Source organism: Choloepus didactylus, chromosome 22, assembly GCF_015220235.1.
Source record: "Choloepus didactylus isolate mChoDid1 chromosome 22, mChoDid1.pri, whole genome shotgun sequence".
In the NCBI taxonomy this organism is placed as follows: Eukaryota; Metazoa; Chordata; class Mammalia; order Pilosa; family Megalonychidae; genus Choloepus; species Choloepus didactylus.
In genome coordinates, this window is record NC_051328.1 from 2,052,101 (window position 1) to 2,065,987 (window position 13,887).

Here is a 13,887-nt window from a genome sequence, read left to right on the forward strand (position 1 = left end):
CGTGGGAAAAGTCCCCAGGCTGGGCCCATGGCAGGGAAGTGGGGCAGAGGAGGTCAGAGGTCAGAGGTGCCACATTCTGGAAGCTGTGGCTTTGGGAGGGGGGTGTCGAGGGGCCTCTCCCCGCAGAGGTTGCCCACCGACACCTGGGCATGAACGGGCTCCACCGCCTCGGCTTCTTCTGGCTGGCAGACATGTTCCCAAATGCAGCCCACCGCTGGCCAAGGCAGGCACAGCCTCTCCGCCCAGCACGACCTTCTCTGCTCTTCACCGTCTCCTCTGACCTTCACAAGTTCCCCTGGGAGGAGGGAGGGCGGGGCTCCGAGAAGCGGGAGTCATCCATCCTAACCCCACAGTGCTCCTAGCACAGGACCCCACTGCTGCCGGTGCAGACTTGCCCAGTGAGCTGAGGTGTGCCGAGCACTCTCACACCCATTTCCTTGCTTAATCCTCCCAATTTGTGAGATTAGGGTGGTTTTCTCTGTTACAGAGATGCGGGAACTGACCCAGTTTTCCATCCTGGCGAGGAGTCCAGGGGAAGGGACCCAGAGTTGGGGCAGCTCAGACTGTAAGGAGGGGTCCCTGCAGAACTGCTCCTGCCAGCTGGGATCCACCTGACCCCTGCTCTGGAAACCCAGGTTCTTGAGGTCCTGGGTGTGCAAACTTACTGTCCTTTAGGGAAGAGTTGGGGGCTGGGGACTGAGTGGCAGCCTCACTCTATTCTGCAGCTCTATCTACCCTTGTCCCTGAGCCCAGGCCTGGCTCTTATATCACCGCTTTGGCTGTGGGGAGCCCAGGTCCAGCTCCCCCACTGCTCCCCAAGCTCCCACTGCCCCAGGCCCTCCTGAAGATGCTTGCTGCAGCTCTGATCCTCAAGTCATCCTCTTCCCATGCCTCCTGCCCAATGTCTTGGTGCCCCTCCTGGGGTGGGGGTGCTGGGAGCCCAGCCCGCGCCTCTGTCCCCCCAGGTGATGGCACTCTGCACCTACCCAAACCTGTTGGACAGCCCCAGCTTCCCAGAAGATGCTAAGAAACGAGCCCGGCGGATCCTGCAGGCTTGTGGCGGGAACAGCCTGGGTGAGGCCCCAACTTACCAGGCCCCGGTGGGCGTGAGGTGAACGTGTGTCCCAGCATGGGCCTGGGCCTGGACCCGCACGGGGTTGATAAGTGTGAATGAGTGCATGAACGTGTATGGGCTGGCCAACACACAGGGTAAGTGCCTCTGGCAGCCCTTGTTTTGCTAAGTCAATGGTGTAAATGCAGTCTTTTGGCAGATCAGGGCACTTTATGCACAAATGTGCGTGCACATCGCTAGATTTTGGTTTGACACCTGGAAGCTCGCTCCAACAGCTGGGCTTTGCATCCAAGCAAAAGGTGTAACATCAGTGACTAGCCTTAGCAGCAGGAGGCTGAATGGAAGCATAGCAAACAGCTCCAGTGTTCTGGCCTCTCTGGGACCTCCAACTCCAAACATAAGTCCCTATACTGTCTGGGAGGCTGTGGCTGGTGGTCTAGAACGGGAAGCACCCTGTCTCCTCCAGCTCCTTTTTATGGCTTTCTTCACGCCTGGCCTTTGCTCCACTTTGCCTGGAGCTCATGCCCAGCTGTCCACCTGCCCGAGAACACTCCCCCAGAGGGCTCCATGGAGGGAACGCCAGGAATGTGACCCCTGCAGATGTGAAACTGAGATTCTGCCCCTTCCCTGCTGAGATGGATTTCCAGCCTCTGGGCTCCTGCTCTTTGTTCTCATCTCACTTTCTTTTTCTGTTTATTTCCCCTCTTCCTTTGCCCAGCGCCTACCCTTCCCTTGTCCTGAAGAAACAAGTTATTCTTAGAGCTTTTTAGGACATGTGCCCTAGTAATGTTCCAGAACGTGGCACTGGGAGTGAGACAGGGATTGTGGCTTGCCGCCCTTGCTTCTCTCGCATCTTCCTGCCTCTCCTTGCACCTTTTTCTGCTCTGTCTCTTTATTGAGAGCCCTGTGCTGACCCTCCTGGTGGCGGTCACCCTGCCAGCCCTCCGTCCGAGTCTGGGCACTGTCCTTTGTGGGGTTCCTCTCTGGAAGGGGCCAGCTGTCCCTTGCATTCCTGCCAGCCGGCCTACATGGACGATGTGTGGGCAAGTGGCCTTGAGCACCAAGGCCTAAGCTACAGGCTGGCAAAGAACTGCCCACCCCTCTCCCACCTGCTCAGCCCAGAGGCCAAAGGCGCTTCTTAGTGGCTGCGTGGCCCTGGGAGCCCCAGTTGTCTGGATCAGTGGGCGGGAGAGTTTGCCTTCTGTGTGTCAGATATGAAAGTGGGGTCGAGCAGGGGCAGGGGATCTTAGATATCTGAGACAGCAGTCTGTCTCATCAGTCAGCTTTTGCAGCTCTGTATCAGTGAGGGCTGGGGAAACGGGGCAGGTTGCCTAGTCCATGGGAGGCCCCTCCAGGGAGTGGTAGACAGAGCCTGGTGGGCCTACAGAGTTTTCGTGGCCTGAACCGAGCTCACCTGCAAAGGTGACCTAGGCCAAATCAGCCTCTTGTCCTATCCTAGAACTGGGACGTGCTTTGTACCCACCTTTGAACTGGATGGTAGGTTAACACGGTGCTAAAGCTTCCTTCTAAAGCTTCTTTTGGGTACAGAGAAGTTCTCAGGTTAGGTCTTGGACCTTAAATAGGATTGGAGCGAAACCTAGCCCACCCCTGGGGAAGGCGGGAGGCCTGTGCTCGCCTGTCCCGTGCTGAGCACACTGTATATCCCAGGCGCTGTTCCAGGTACCAAGGGCTGGCTGTAAACAGGGCAGATGGAGTTTCTGCTCTCATAAAGCCCAGTGTTGGATTTGGGGGGAACAAATGTTAAAAAGAAATCACACAAATCCATAATCCCCAGTTTTGATGAGTGTTTGAGGAAAAAGCAGGGAGCTGAGGCTTATAACAAGGGATTCTAATGTAGAGGAATAGTTTAAGGAGAAAGTGGATTTCCAGCTCAGTTAGAAGAAACCTGCAAGTGCATAGCAGCATGTGCAAAGGCCCTGAGGTTTAGGAACTAAGTGTGATGGAGTCCAGGGGCCAGGGTGTGGTGGCACGAGATGAGGCTGGGGGGTTGGCAGTGGCGATGGTGCCAGGTGGTGGGCCATGGGAGGCAGACGGGCAGTCGGCATCGGGGCCATGGGTCTAAGCGGGCACACGACGGGGCAGGGCCCAGCTGTGGGCTAGGTTCTCTAGAAGTAGGTGACAGCCTCTGCCCTCAAGGAAATTACCGTCAACATGGAGAGGCAGGGCTTCATCTGTATAAAACAACTGGAGAAATTATAGGCCAGGAGACGGTCTGTGCCTAGGGCAGAATTTTTAGGGCAGGCCCCCTGGTAACAGACTAGAGCTGAGCCTTGAAGGATCAGTGTGGTTTGCAGCATAAAAGATCTGGGAGCACAAATAAAGCTCAGAACCTCTTTGGAAGGGAGGTCCATGGTCTCCAAGAGCAGAGAGCTTGCCGATGGGTGAAGGCCTGGGAATTGAAGGGAGCGAGTGGGGTTGAGGCAAGAAGGAGCAGAGGGCTGGCTGGGGTGGGATGGCTAGATCCCATGGAGCAGAGGGGAGGACATTGAAAGAAGGTGGAAAGTTCCTGAGCAAGGGAGCCCAAAAGTATCAAATAAATTATCTAGTGGAGGGAGGATTCTTTTAATACCAACATTTGCACCCCCTTCTCTTTTTCAATTTACAAAATATTTCAAATATATTAGAACATTCAAAATAATGTAACAAAAGCCCTTGAACACACCACCCAGATTTAACATGTTATCGTTTGCAACTTGACCTTGTAGAGTATCGTTTTACAGCTGGCCAGAGGGGAAGGGATGGGCCCAGTGCTGTACAGAGGTGGAGACAGAGCCAGGGCTAATGTTCCTTTAGTGCATTGCATTTAACCTTGCCTCTGGGTGTCAGGACTTTGGAATGATACTTGCTAGGGCCCCAAAGAAGAATCTGGTAACTTTCTGGAGCCCCACCCTTCCTCCTGGCGGTGGTTTTGCAGAAGGCTTTGGAAGCGGTTTTTTTTTTTTTTTTAATGAGGTTTAAAATTCAAAAGGTATAAAAGGGTATACAGTGAAATATCTTCCTCCCACCTGTGACCCCCTGCCTCCTGGTTCACTTCCCCAGAGAATTCATCTTGTCACTTCAGGTCTTCTTCCGGAGAAATTTTGTTCACATGCTAGTACTGATTTCCAAATTCCTTTTAAAAACATAAATGGCAACCTGACATTTTAAAAAACTTTGCATTGTGGCATAAAAACAATAAAATAATGAAATATTAATATGCAGCTTGAGTAGTTTTTATATCTGTACACACCTGTTGAACCAACACCCAGACCAAGATATTGAACATTTTCAGCTCCCCAGAAGGCTCCTTTGTTTTCCCTTCCTGCCTTCCAGTCTACACCCCTTACCCCAGAGGTAACAGCTGTTCTGACTTCCACATCATAGATTAGTTTTGCCTGATTTTGAACTTCATCTACATGGTGGCCTTTTAACCCCAGGTGGCAGGCAGCCTGAGGATGTGTTGACATGTGGGGTATACCCAGCAGTCCCAGGGATCTGTGACTGGTGTTGGCCGGGGCTCTGGGGGCTCATCATGCCTGCAGGCAGTACCATTTTGGAGCACCACATGTGAGACCCATTCTGTCAAGCTCAGTGGAACCATGTACAGACAACGGTGATAAAAGCAGAGAAGTCCCAACTGTAATGACTTATATTGTAGAACATGTATAAATCCCCAGGAGAATGCATAAAATGGGAATTGGCCTCATTTGATTGATTAGAAGCTGGGACCTACAGCAGTGCTTGACATGTAGTAGGAACTCAGTAAATATTGGGTGGATGAATGGGTGGGTGGGTGAGTGGGTAGATGGATGGATGGGTGGGTCGATGGATGAGCAGATGGCTGGCTGGATGAATAGATAGTTGGGCAGATGGATGGGGAGAAAGACTGATGGATGAGAAGATGGGTGAATGGGTGGATGAAGCCCAGAGAGGTGGTTAAACAGCTTGCCACAATTCCAGAGCCCAAAGCAGTGGGTGTGGGACCCCAATGGAGAACCCCCTCCTGCCAGCCTCTTCCCTTCCCCCCACCCCAGTTAATTTTACACACGCCTCACTGACTGCAGAGCCAGACTTCCTGCTTCTAGTTGTTGTCTTGCTTGCTATCTTACAGGGTCTTACAGTGCTAGCCAGGGCGTCAACTGTATCCGTGAAGATGTGGCCGCCTACATCACCAGGAGAGACGGGGGCGTGCCTGCGGACCCAGACAACATCTACCTGACCACTGGAGCTAGCGATGGCATTTCTGTACGTGGGAGAGTGGCTTGTTGTCATCTAGTGCATGATAGGGCCAAGACTTTGAGCTGCCTAGCAGGGAGGCAGGCCTGGGGAAGTTGGCTGCCCTCTGGTCCACCCGCCCTGCTAGCCTGTTGTCCTTGCCTCGTTTAGTCGCTGTGAACCTGGAATACACTGCAGCCTCGATTTCCCCCCTAAGTGCACTCAGCAGTCCAGCTGAAGAGGAGTCATGGGGCACTTCAGTGTGCCCATCTGTCTGGCACTGTCAGTGTTCCTGTACTGCCATGTGCTGTGCCAGGTGCTGGGAGATTAGGGAACCAAACCCATTTGGCTTCTGCTCCCACATGAGTGCTGGAGCAGACTAGCATTAATATCAGATGAAACTTGCAGTTTCCCTTCTGCAGGGCTTCAGGAGGGAGCTGTGGGGACTCTGACCTGGCCCTGGGGGCGGCGTTGGGGGTGGGTGGGTGGAGACTTCTCCGGAGAAGGCTGAGCAGAGATTGGAAGGATACATAGGAACAAACTGGGGAAGGCGGAGGAGGGAGTGTGTTCTGTGCAGAAGGTCAGCCTGTGCAGAGGCACTGAGCTGGAGGGAGGCCACGTGCTTGGGAGTCGAGTCAGGGCGGTCACGGACAGGCAATGAAGGACGGTTACGAATGTGGGGCTGGAGAAGCAGATGGGGGCGAAGTCCTGCAAGGCCTTGGAGGCCACACTAAGGATTTGGGTTGTTGTTCTTAAGAGCAAGAGGGAGCCACTGAAGGGTTTAAAGCAGGAGGGTGACATAATTAGATTCATGTTCTTAAATTTTAACTTTGGCTGGAAGGAGGCGTAGCAAATGTGAGCGATCGTTTTGGTGAGAGCAGCGGTGGGTGTCTGTATTAATAGGTACTTGCAGGAGGAGTCTGAAATCCTGAGTTGAGTGACTCGTAGCCCCTCCATCCCCTGTTGGCAGGCTACTCCCATGGCCCAGCTCAGGGCGGGGTGTCACCATCTCCTTCACTCTCCCTACTCGAGGGCTGGTGTGCTGTCTGACCCCTTTCTTCTTTAATGGGGTTATCTTTGTCTCCTGGCCTCCAGGAGCTGTAATTGCTCTTGCGTTTGATGTGTGCTCAGTGCCTTAAGCATTCGGATGCATTAAACTCTTACTGGAGCCCATGAACTGAGGCCCAGAGAGTTTGTGATCTGCCTGCTTTTAAGTCATCCTCCATGGCACTTGGAATGCTGACACTGGGGCTCCAGTCTCAGCCCAGGCCTCTTCCATTGTGTCCTGCTGTCAAGGCCCCTCAGATCCCCAGAGAAGCCCGGGTGTGGGTGGAGGCCTCTGAGGAGGGATGGAGGTGTCTATAAGCTCCTGTGAAAAGAATTGTCGCCCTTTTCGATCTGGTGACATTCTCGCAGCAAGTAGCTGAGCCAGAGAATGGACCTAAGCCGGTGTGTGAGGTTGGGACTCACCCTGCAGAGGACTTTGGCTTATTAATTCAGTGAATTATCACCACCCGCACCACTAACCCACAGGATTCCTGCAGCCTGGCTTCTCTGGAATCCCACTAACGCTCAGCCCTCTCAACTTTGCAAATATGTCGAAACACCCCCTAGTGGCAGTAGATGGCATTCGGTTTTTATCCCATTTCAACAATCCCTTGTTTGGGGGACTTTCCAACTTGGGCCCTGATATTTACTGACGAGACAGATTCCTGGGCCTCAACTCAGACATTCTGAATCCGTTTCATGTGGTAGGGTCTGTGGCAAGGCCAGTTGATGGACCTAATCCTTTAGAAGACCACCAAATACTTCTTAAAAAAATTACTACCAAATGTTGAGCTTATCCACGTGCCATGCACAGTGCTAAGAACTGGAACACAGTGTCTTTTGTCTGTTCCTCACAGCAGGCCACATTTTACAGAAGAGAAAATTGAAGCTCCGGAGTTCAGCCACCGGGAAGCAGTGGTAGAAGGGTGGCTGGTGGAAGGCTGGGCTGGGGGCCCTTCCGACCCGCCTGTCGGCCTCCGAGGGCTGGGGTGTGGCAGCGGCCTTCTAGATGTTGCTTCTGCTTGCAGACCATCCTGAAGATCCTGGTGTCGGGGGGCGGCAAGTCGCGGACCGGCGTGCTGATCCCCATCCCGCAGTATCCCCTCTACTCAGCTGTCATCTCGGAGCTCGACGCCATCCAGGTGAACTACTACCTGGATGAGGAGAGCTGCTGGGCCCTGGACGTGAACGAGCTGCGGCGGGCCGTGCGGGAGGCCGAAGGCCACTGCGATCCCAAGGTGCTCTGCATCATCAACCCCGGGAACCCCACAGGTCTGCGCTGCGCTTCCCACCAGCTTCTCGCTAGTGTCTTGGGGCGGGTGGCTGGTGTCCTGCACACATGGACTCTTTCACTGAAGAAATAACGCAAGGTCCTGTCTGTTCTCGGTTTCTCAATCCGATTCCGGATTTGCTAACATAAAGCCACACAATGTGCTGCAGGCCCCGTAGGAGGTGAGCAAATGCAGGCGTTTTCTTGGGCAAGGATGTATTATAATTAGGACCAGTTTTTTTCCTGTTCTTGAATTTGCAGAGTCATCTCAAGGTTGTTTGTAAACTGACACCATTAATCCCCTCAGCAATTCATAGGCCTCATTTTACCTTCACGCCTACTTGCTGTTTTTCTAAACCGTTTTTCAGAATGCTGAGGGGGGTGTGTGTGTTTTTCTTTGACCCAGAATTGCTGGGTACCTTAAAGGAAGTGCTGTATTAAAAACTTAAACAAAACCAGAGAAAACCCTGTTTCCAGAGGTTGAAAAGCGCTCCCAATTTTGCATATTTTTCTTTTAAAAGACACACAGTCCTGCCTGTTTGATCTTTCTGGGCTGCTGGCTTCAGATGCCTCCCATGCCGTTTGGATGCAGAGAACAAGGGCTTCTCTCTCCTCTTTTGTTGAGATAAATTGGGTCAGGTCCAAGATGCGTTGGAGTTGATTGTGGACCCTGCTTCTCGGGAACATCAAATGATGCTTCAATCAGCTGAAAGCACCACTTGAATTCCTGAATGCAGAAAATGGGTGCAGCTGGCGTTTTTTATTTACCCCAACTCCTTGGGGGAAGGGGATAAAAATTGGATGTAGTGCAGTAGGAAAATGCCACAGAGCTGGGTTCTCAATCCTGGCTGTACATTAGAATCACAAAGGGAGCTTTCAAAAATTGCAGCATCCAGGCTACACCCCAGAATCTTTGGGGATGGGACTCAGGCATCAGTGTTCTATGCAGCTGAGGATGAGACCTGCTGCCCCAGAAAAGTGGTTCTTAAACTTGAGCTTGTGGCAAAAAAACACAGCCTGCCGGTCCCCAGCAGATGTTCTGCTGTAATCATTCTGGGGTAGCCTTTGAGAATTTGCATTTCTACCAAGCTCCCAGGTGATGCTGATGCTACTTGTCCCAGAGCCACACCCAGAACCACACCCGGAAGGAGTATGTCCTACAGCATCTTAGGGAAGAGGCACTACTCCTAGTTTACATGAGGGAAGAGGTCATTTCTTGGCCAGGTGTTTACAAAGATTTTTTTAAAGACTATTTTTTAGAACATTTATAGGTTTACAGGAAAATAGGGCAGAAAGTCCAGAGTTCCCATATACATCTCCCTCACACCAACACAGTTTCCCCTGCTATTAGCGTCGTGCATTGGTGTGGTGCATTTGTTAGGATTGATGAGCCAATATTAATACATTATTAGTAACTGTAAAGTTGACAGTGTTCGTTAGGGTTCCCTCTTTCTTTTGTACTGTTGGGTTTTAAAAGATGCATGATGTCATATGTCTACCATGACAGTATCATTTAGAATAGTTTCACTGCCCTAAAAATGCCCTGGGCTCCACCCGCTCATCCCTCCCTCTCCCCACCACCCAAATGCTTGACAGTGAGAGTTTATTGTCTGTGTAGTTTTCCCTTTTTCAGAATGTTTTGAAGTTGGAATTGTACAGTGTGTGGCTTTTTCAGAGTGGCTTCTTGCATTTTTTTGAGGCTTGATAGCTCATTTCTTTTTATTGCTGAATAATACTCTGTTGTATGACTGTCCCAGCTTGTTCATCTATACGTAGATCCTTTTACCTGGGTTTCTGGAAGAAATAGCTGCACCAGAGATTTTCCTGTTGTAGACAAAGGGGCCGTGTGAGTGTATATTAATTGAAGTAATTTTTATAAAGAGAACCTTTATGAATGGGCAGAAGCTGGTTCTGCTCTATGGGGTCTTAACTTGTGAAAATTAGTCAGCTGTTGATAGATTGACAATGGGAAATAGAAACCCACCTATTATGGCCACGTGTCTTGACCAGACCACACACTGTGACCACTTTGGCTAAAAGGTGTCAAAACGGATTGGGGTGTTAAGCTGGGCTGTTTTGGTTTCAGGACAGAAACCCAGCTCAAGGCTTAAGTGATGGCTCTTGAACTGTCAAGTCTGATCATATCAGTGTCAGTCTTCCTAGAAACGTCTGTACCTTTCAGCCCTGCTCTCCTCTCCTCTGGGTTGGATTTCTTTCCAGGAGGGCTCTGTCCTTGGAGTGGCCTTCAGCAGCTCAGCCACTGCCCACCCGCTGAGCCATCCCAGCAGACAGCCTCTCTGTTTCATCAGAAGTTCCAGGCCAGCCTCTTATTGACCCAAGTTGGTCACTTGCCCATCCCTGAACCAACCACTGGGACTCTGGCCAGGCCCGTGTTGCTTACCACCTGCTGGAGTGCAAAGAGAGGGGGGTTCCCCATGGAACAATCTAGAAGGGAAGGATGTTGGGCAGGCACAAGTAACAGATGCTACCATCCGTTTATGAGAAATCCCTTTGCCCAGCCGCTGCTTGGCCCTGGGGGAAACCCTCTCCAGCCTTCAGGGCTGGGGACAAAGCCCCCTCTTCTGCAAGGCCTTCTCATGGCTCCCCAGCTGGCACAGCTGTGCCCTGACTCTAAAGCCACGGAGGACTTTTCCCTTCTCCTCCCCACAGTTTACATGTTTGTTCATTCGTTCACTCAGTAGGGATGTACCGCGTGCTGCTGTGTCCCCAGCCCTGGAGAGAAATAAGCTCTTTGTCCTCCAGTTTACGTCATCCCCAGAGTGGAATAATTTGCATACATCTGGCTCTCATTTCCTCTATCAGCTGAAGGGTGTTTGAGGCCCCGGTCCTTGCTCAGTCCGCTTTGTGTTCCGTTAGCACTTGGTGCACGTGCTTTGGCATATTCTTGGTGCTCAGGTCTTTGTGTGAATTCCAACAGGGTCCAGTTTGTGTGATGGCAAGCATGGGAGGGCAAGACCAGGGAGCTTTAAAGTCAGGCTGTGCCCTCTGCATTGCCGGCTCCTGTCTGTGTGAGAACAGTGGCTGGTTCCTAGTGGAAACCGGGCGCTGTCTCGCCCTCCTGGAATCCCAGACCCTGAGTTTGCCTCACATGAAATGCGGCCGACTCCCCAGAGACACAAGTGCTTGCTCAGCCGGAGGAACATTGGTGCCACATTGGTGCCCTTAGGAAAGGAAATAGTTCCTTGCTTATTAGATGTTTGAGGTCGAGATCCTTGCTGAATTACACCGTGCTCTTTCAAGATCTTTTTTTTCCAGAGATAGTCTTGATATTCTTGTATAGACAGGAATATAGGTACTTTTATTTTTTAACAAAAAAGTAGCATATTCTACACAGTATTCTGCATCTCTCTATATAAATGTCTTTGTACATATGTGCCTATATATATATATGCATACACACACTGAGCTATAGCCATACATGTGTATATGGTAAAGCACTGTAGCATTTTTAAGAAGTCAGCAGGCCTGACTTGTAGGTTGCTTTTCCAGAGCATATTGTGAGCACCTCAGGTATTCACCGACTCACCCTCATAGTAGCGTCAGGAAATATCAGGAAAGGACCCGGCTTCTACCTTCTTCCAATATTCCTTTCCCGAGCTGTATCCGTGGCATTTCCTATAAACTGATGGACTGATGCCTTGCTGTTTGCGCTCATTTGTCTAAAAAGGGCGGTAAATGTTTCTGCTGTTTGCGTTGACTTGGCCTCAAAGTGGGAGGAGGAGCATTTGAAAGCTGCGGCGTGGTCCTTGTCGACTTTAGCCATGCACAGCTCCCCTGTAGCTGCTGACAGGAGACCCACCAAGCAGGTGCCCAAGCTCTTCCATTTAGCGTTTATTCTGCCCATAGTTATTGAGCACCTGCTGTGTGCTGGCTTTGAGGATAGCCGAAGAGGCAGCAGAGACCTTGCCCCTGCCTTGGGGAGCTCGTGTCTGACTCTTTGAGGAGCAAGTGCAGTACCTTGCACCAAGTTCCGTGCCCGCCAGTGTGATTCCTTCCTTCGCTGGCTGCTGGAGTGAAGTAAGCGTGGCCAAGCTGACTGACTTAGCTCCTTCTCTTTCATTTTCCTGCTCTGTATGAGACTTCCATGCTTTCTTGTCCTCCGGCACAGACAGACAGACAACCTTTCACACACACATCCCTCTGACAGGAATAAGAAAAAAGTTGGATGTGAACACAGGACTCCCCCCACATTCCTGGCATGAGTTAGACGGGACAAGGCAACTTCCCAGGCCTCTGGAGGTCACACCGTCATTCGCAGGAACGGGGAGGTGTTCTCTTGGGGTCTTGAGGGAATGCAGGACAGCAGAGAGATCGTGGGTGGGCTTCCGACCTGGGAACGGTTTACACAGGATTACAACCTAAATTTTGGTTTCGTTGGGGGATTTTTTAGGTCAAGTGCAAAGCAGAAAGTGCATAGAAGATGTGATTCACTTTGCCTGGGAAGAGAAGCTCTTTCTCCTGGCTGATGAGGTGAGAGCAGCCCCACTGTCCCCTCGGAGAGGGGTGGGGGTAAACTTGGGGGAAAGGGCCTGATTTGTGTTCACTAGCCAGAGAGAACTTTCTAGGTGTTGGAGGAGAAACTCTGGCCAAGGGTGAGGATGTTTGGTATTATAACCCTTGAGCCTGTGACCTGAATCATCCCCATTTTGGTTTGGACTCTTGGTTATAATCTTAGAAATGTAATCCAAATCACTTTAAGCTTTAAAATAAGAATAAAAAGATGGGGGGGTCACAGATGTCGGGCTGGATCCAGGGACTCAAACCATATCCTCGAGATTCTCTCTTCTTTCCATCCCCTCGTGGTGGCCTCACACACAGCCCTGATCCCTTCTCAGTCTGGAATTTCCAGCCTAGAAAGAGGGTTTCTCCTCCTGATGTTTCCAGCTAAAATCCCAGAGTTGAGCCTCACTGGTGCAGCATGGGCCACACACCCTTTCCTGTACCTGTCGCTGTGCCTGTAAGCAAATTGTGGCGAGGCCTAGAGCAAGGGGCAGGGTCTTGCCCTGTCCTCCAAACCTCCAAGGAGAACAGGGATGGGGTGTTCACTGACAAACTGAGGGGCTCTTACCTAGGAAGGGAAAGGGGTGCAGGGGAGGCAGAAATGAGTGCTGCCCACTCCTCAGGTCACTGGCGCTTCCCTCCCCACCGTCTCAGTTAATTCTCACAGCCGCCTTGGGGAGGGGCTCTTAACCCCCATGTCACCCATGAGACCCTGAAGGCTGATGAGCTGCTGCTTCTTGTACCCCAGACTGGTGCCAAGGCCTGCCCACCCTTTTCCTTCTTTACAAGGAAGACATTGAGGATCTGCCAAACCCTGTTTTCACTTCATCTTCATTCCTGCATCGTTTCTGGTTAGTTGTAACTTTTAGCACACTTGCTTCATCTCTTCGCTGCTTAGTCCCTCCTCCACCCCCACACACAGTTATCCACCAAACAGTTGCCATAATTAGTAGCAGATGGGCCTCGAGTCTTCACTTGTAAAGGAGAGAAGGGGCAGCAAAGCCTCCCCGCTGGGAGGAAGAAGGACAAGCTCTGCCTGGCTTGTTGGAGATGGAGCTGGCCGGGCTCCCCCCCAAACTGCAGGACCCAGCGAGCCTGGGCTCCCCGGATCTCCAAAATGAGGTTGGGAAAGTCATCTCACAGGGCAGAGTGGCGAGTGTGTCTGCTGTGAGTGCTAGACTCTGGGACAGAGGAAGAAAAAAGCCATGATGGCTGCTTCTTTGCATGTTTCAAGTCTAGTGGGGGAGACTGACAGAAGTGGACAGAAAAACAAAATAATTCCATACCTAGTACGTGCAGTAAGGGAAACAGAAAAGGGCTGAGCGAACAGTTAGCCCTTCAAATACTGAGGTCAGGGAACAGGCACAATAACTGCTAATTGTTATAATATTATTAAGGAAATAAACATTGCACTCTGGGAAGAAAATTTGCCTGGGAAGATAATTCTTTGATATCATTCTTGGTCAGACAAGGTGGAGAGGAAGCCTGGAGATGGGTGGGGGTGAGTGTGGGAGAAATCAGGTGGGCTCCTGGGACTATCAAGCTCAGAATCCAACCCGAGTCCTTTCCTCCTTGCTTGTCCTGGAAGGTACCACCAGGCACGGTCTGGCTCATCCCTGGATGTGGCATCAGAGGCTGGGGCTGGCTGGTCTGTTTGGGGCTGGGCCTCCTGCCCACGGCCTGGCTGTGGGTTAGCACTGAGCACCTGTGCCCTCCTTCTCCTGCAGCCTGGTACATCTCGGCCACACTCCTGCAGCAGCCC

General features: G+C 51.5%; 1 protein-coding gene across 2 annotated transcripts in view; it reads left to right on the forward strand.

Annotated features, from left to right (window-relative positions):
- Window positions 1–13,887, forward strand: part of GPT2 (glutamic--pyruvic transaminase 2) — a 36,885-nt gene that overhangs the window by 8,330 nt on the left and 14,668 nt on the right. For both annotated transcript variants that reach the window (XM_037815866.1, XM_037815865.1), the window contains 4 exons: window positions 966–1,074; window positions 5,184–5,317; window positions 7,363–7,606; window positions 12,016–12,095. In XM_037815866.1, coding sequence (XP_037671794.1) covers window positions 966–1,074; window positions 5,184–5,317; window positions 7,363–7,606; window positions 12,016–12,095 — 567 coding nt within the window. The remainder of the gene's footprint in view (window positions 1–965; window positions 1,075–5,183; window positions 5,318–7,362; window positions 7,607–12,015; window positions 12,096–13,887) is intronic.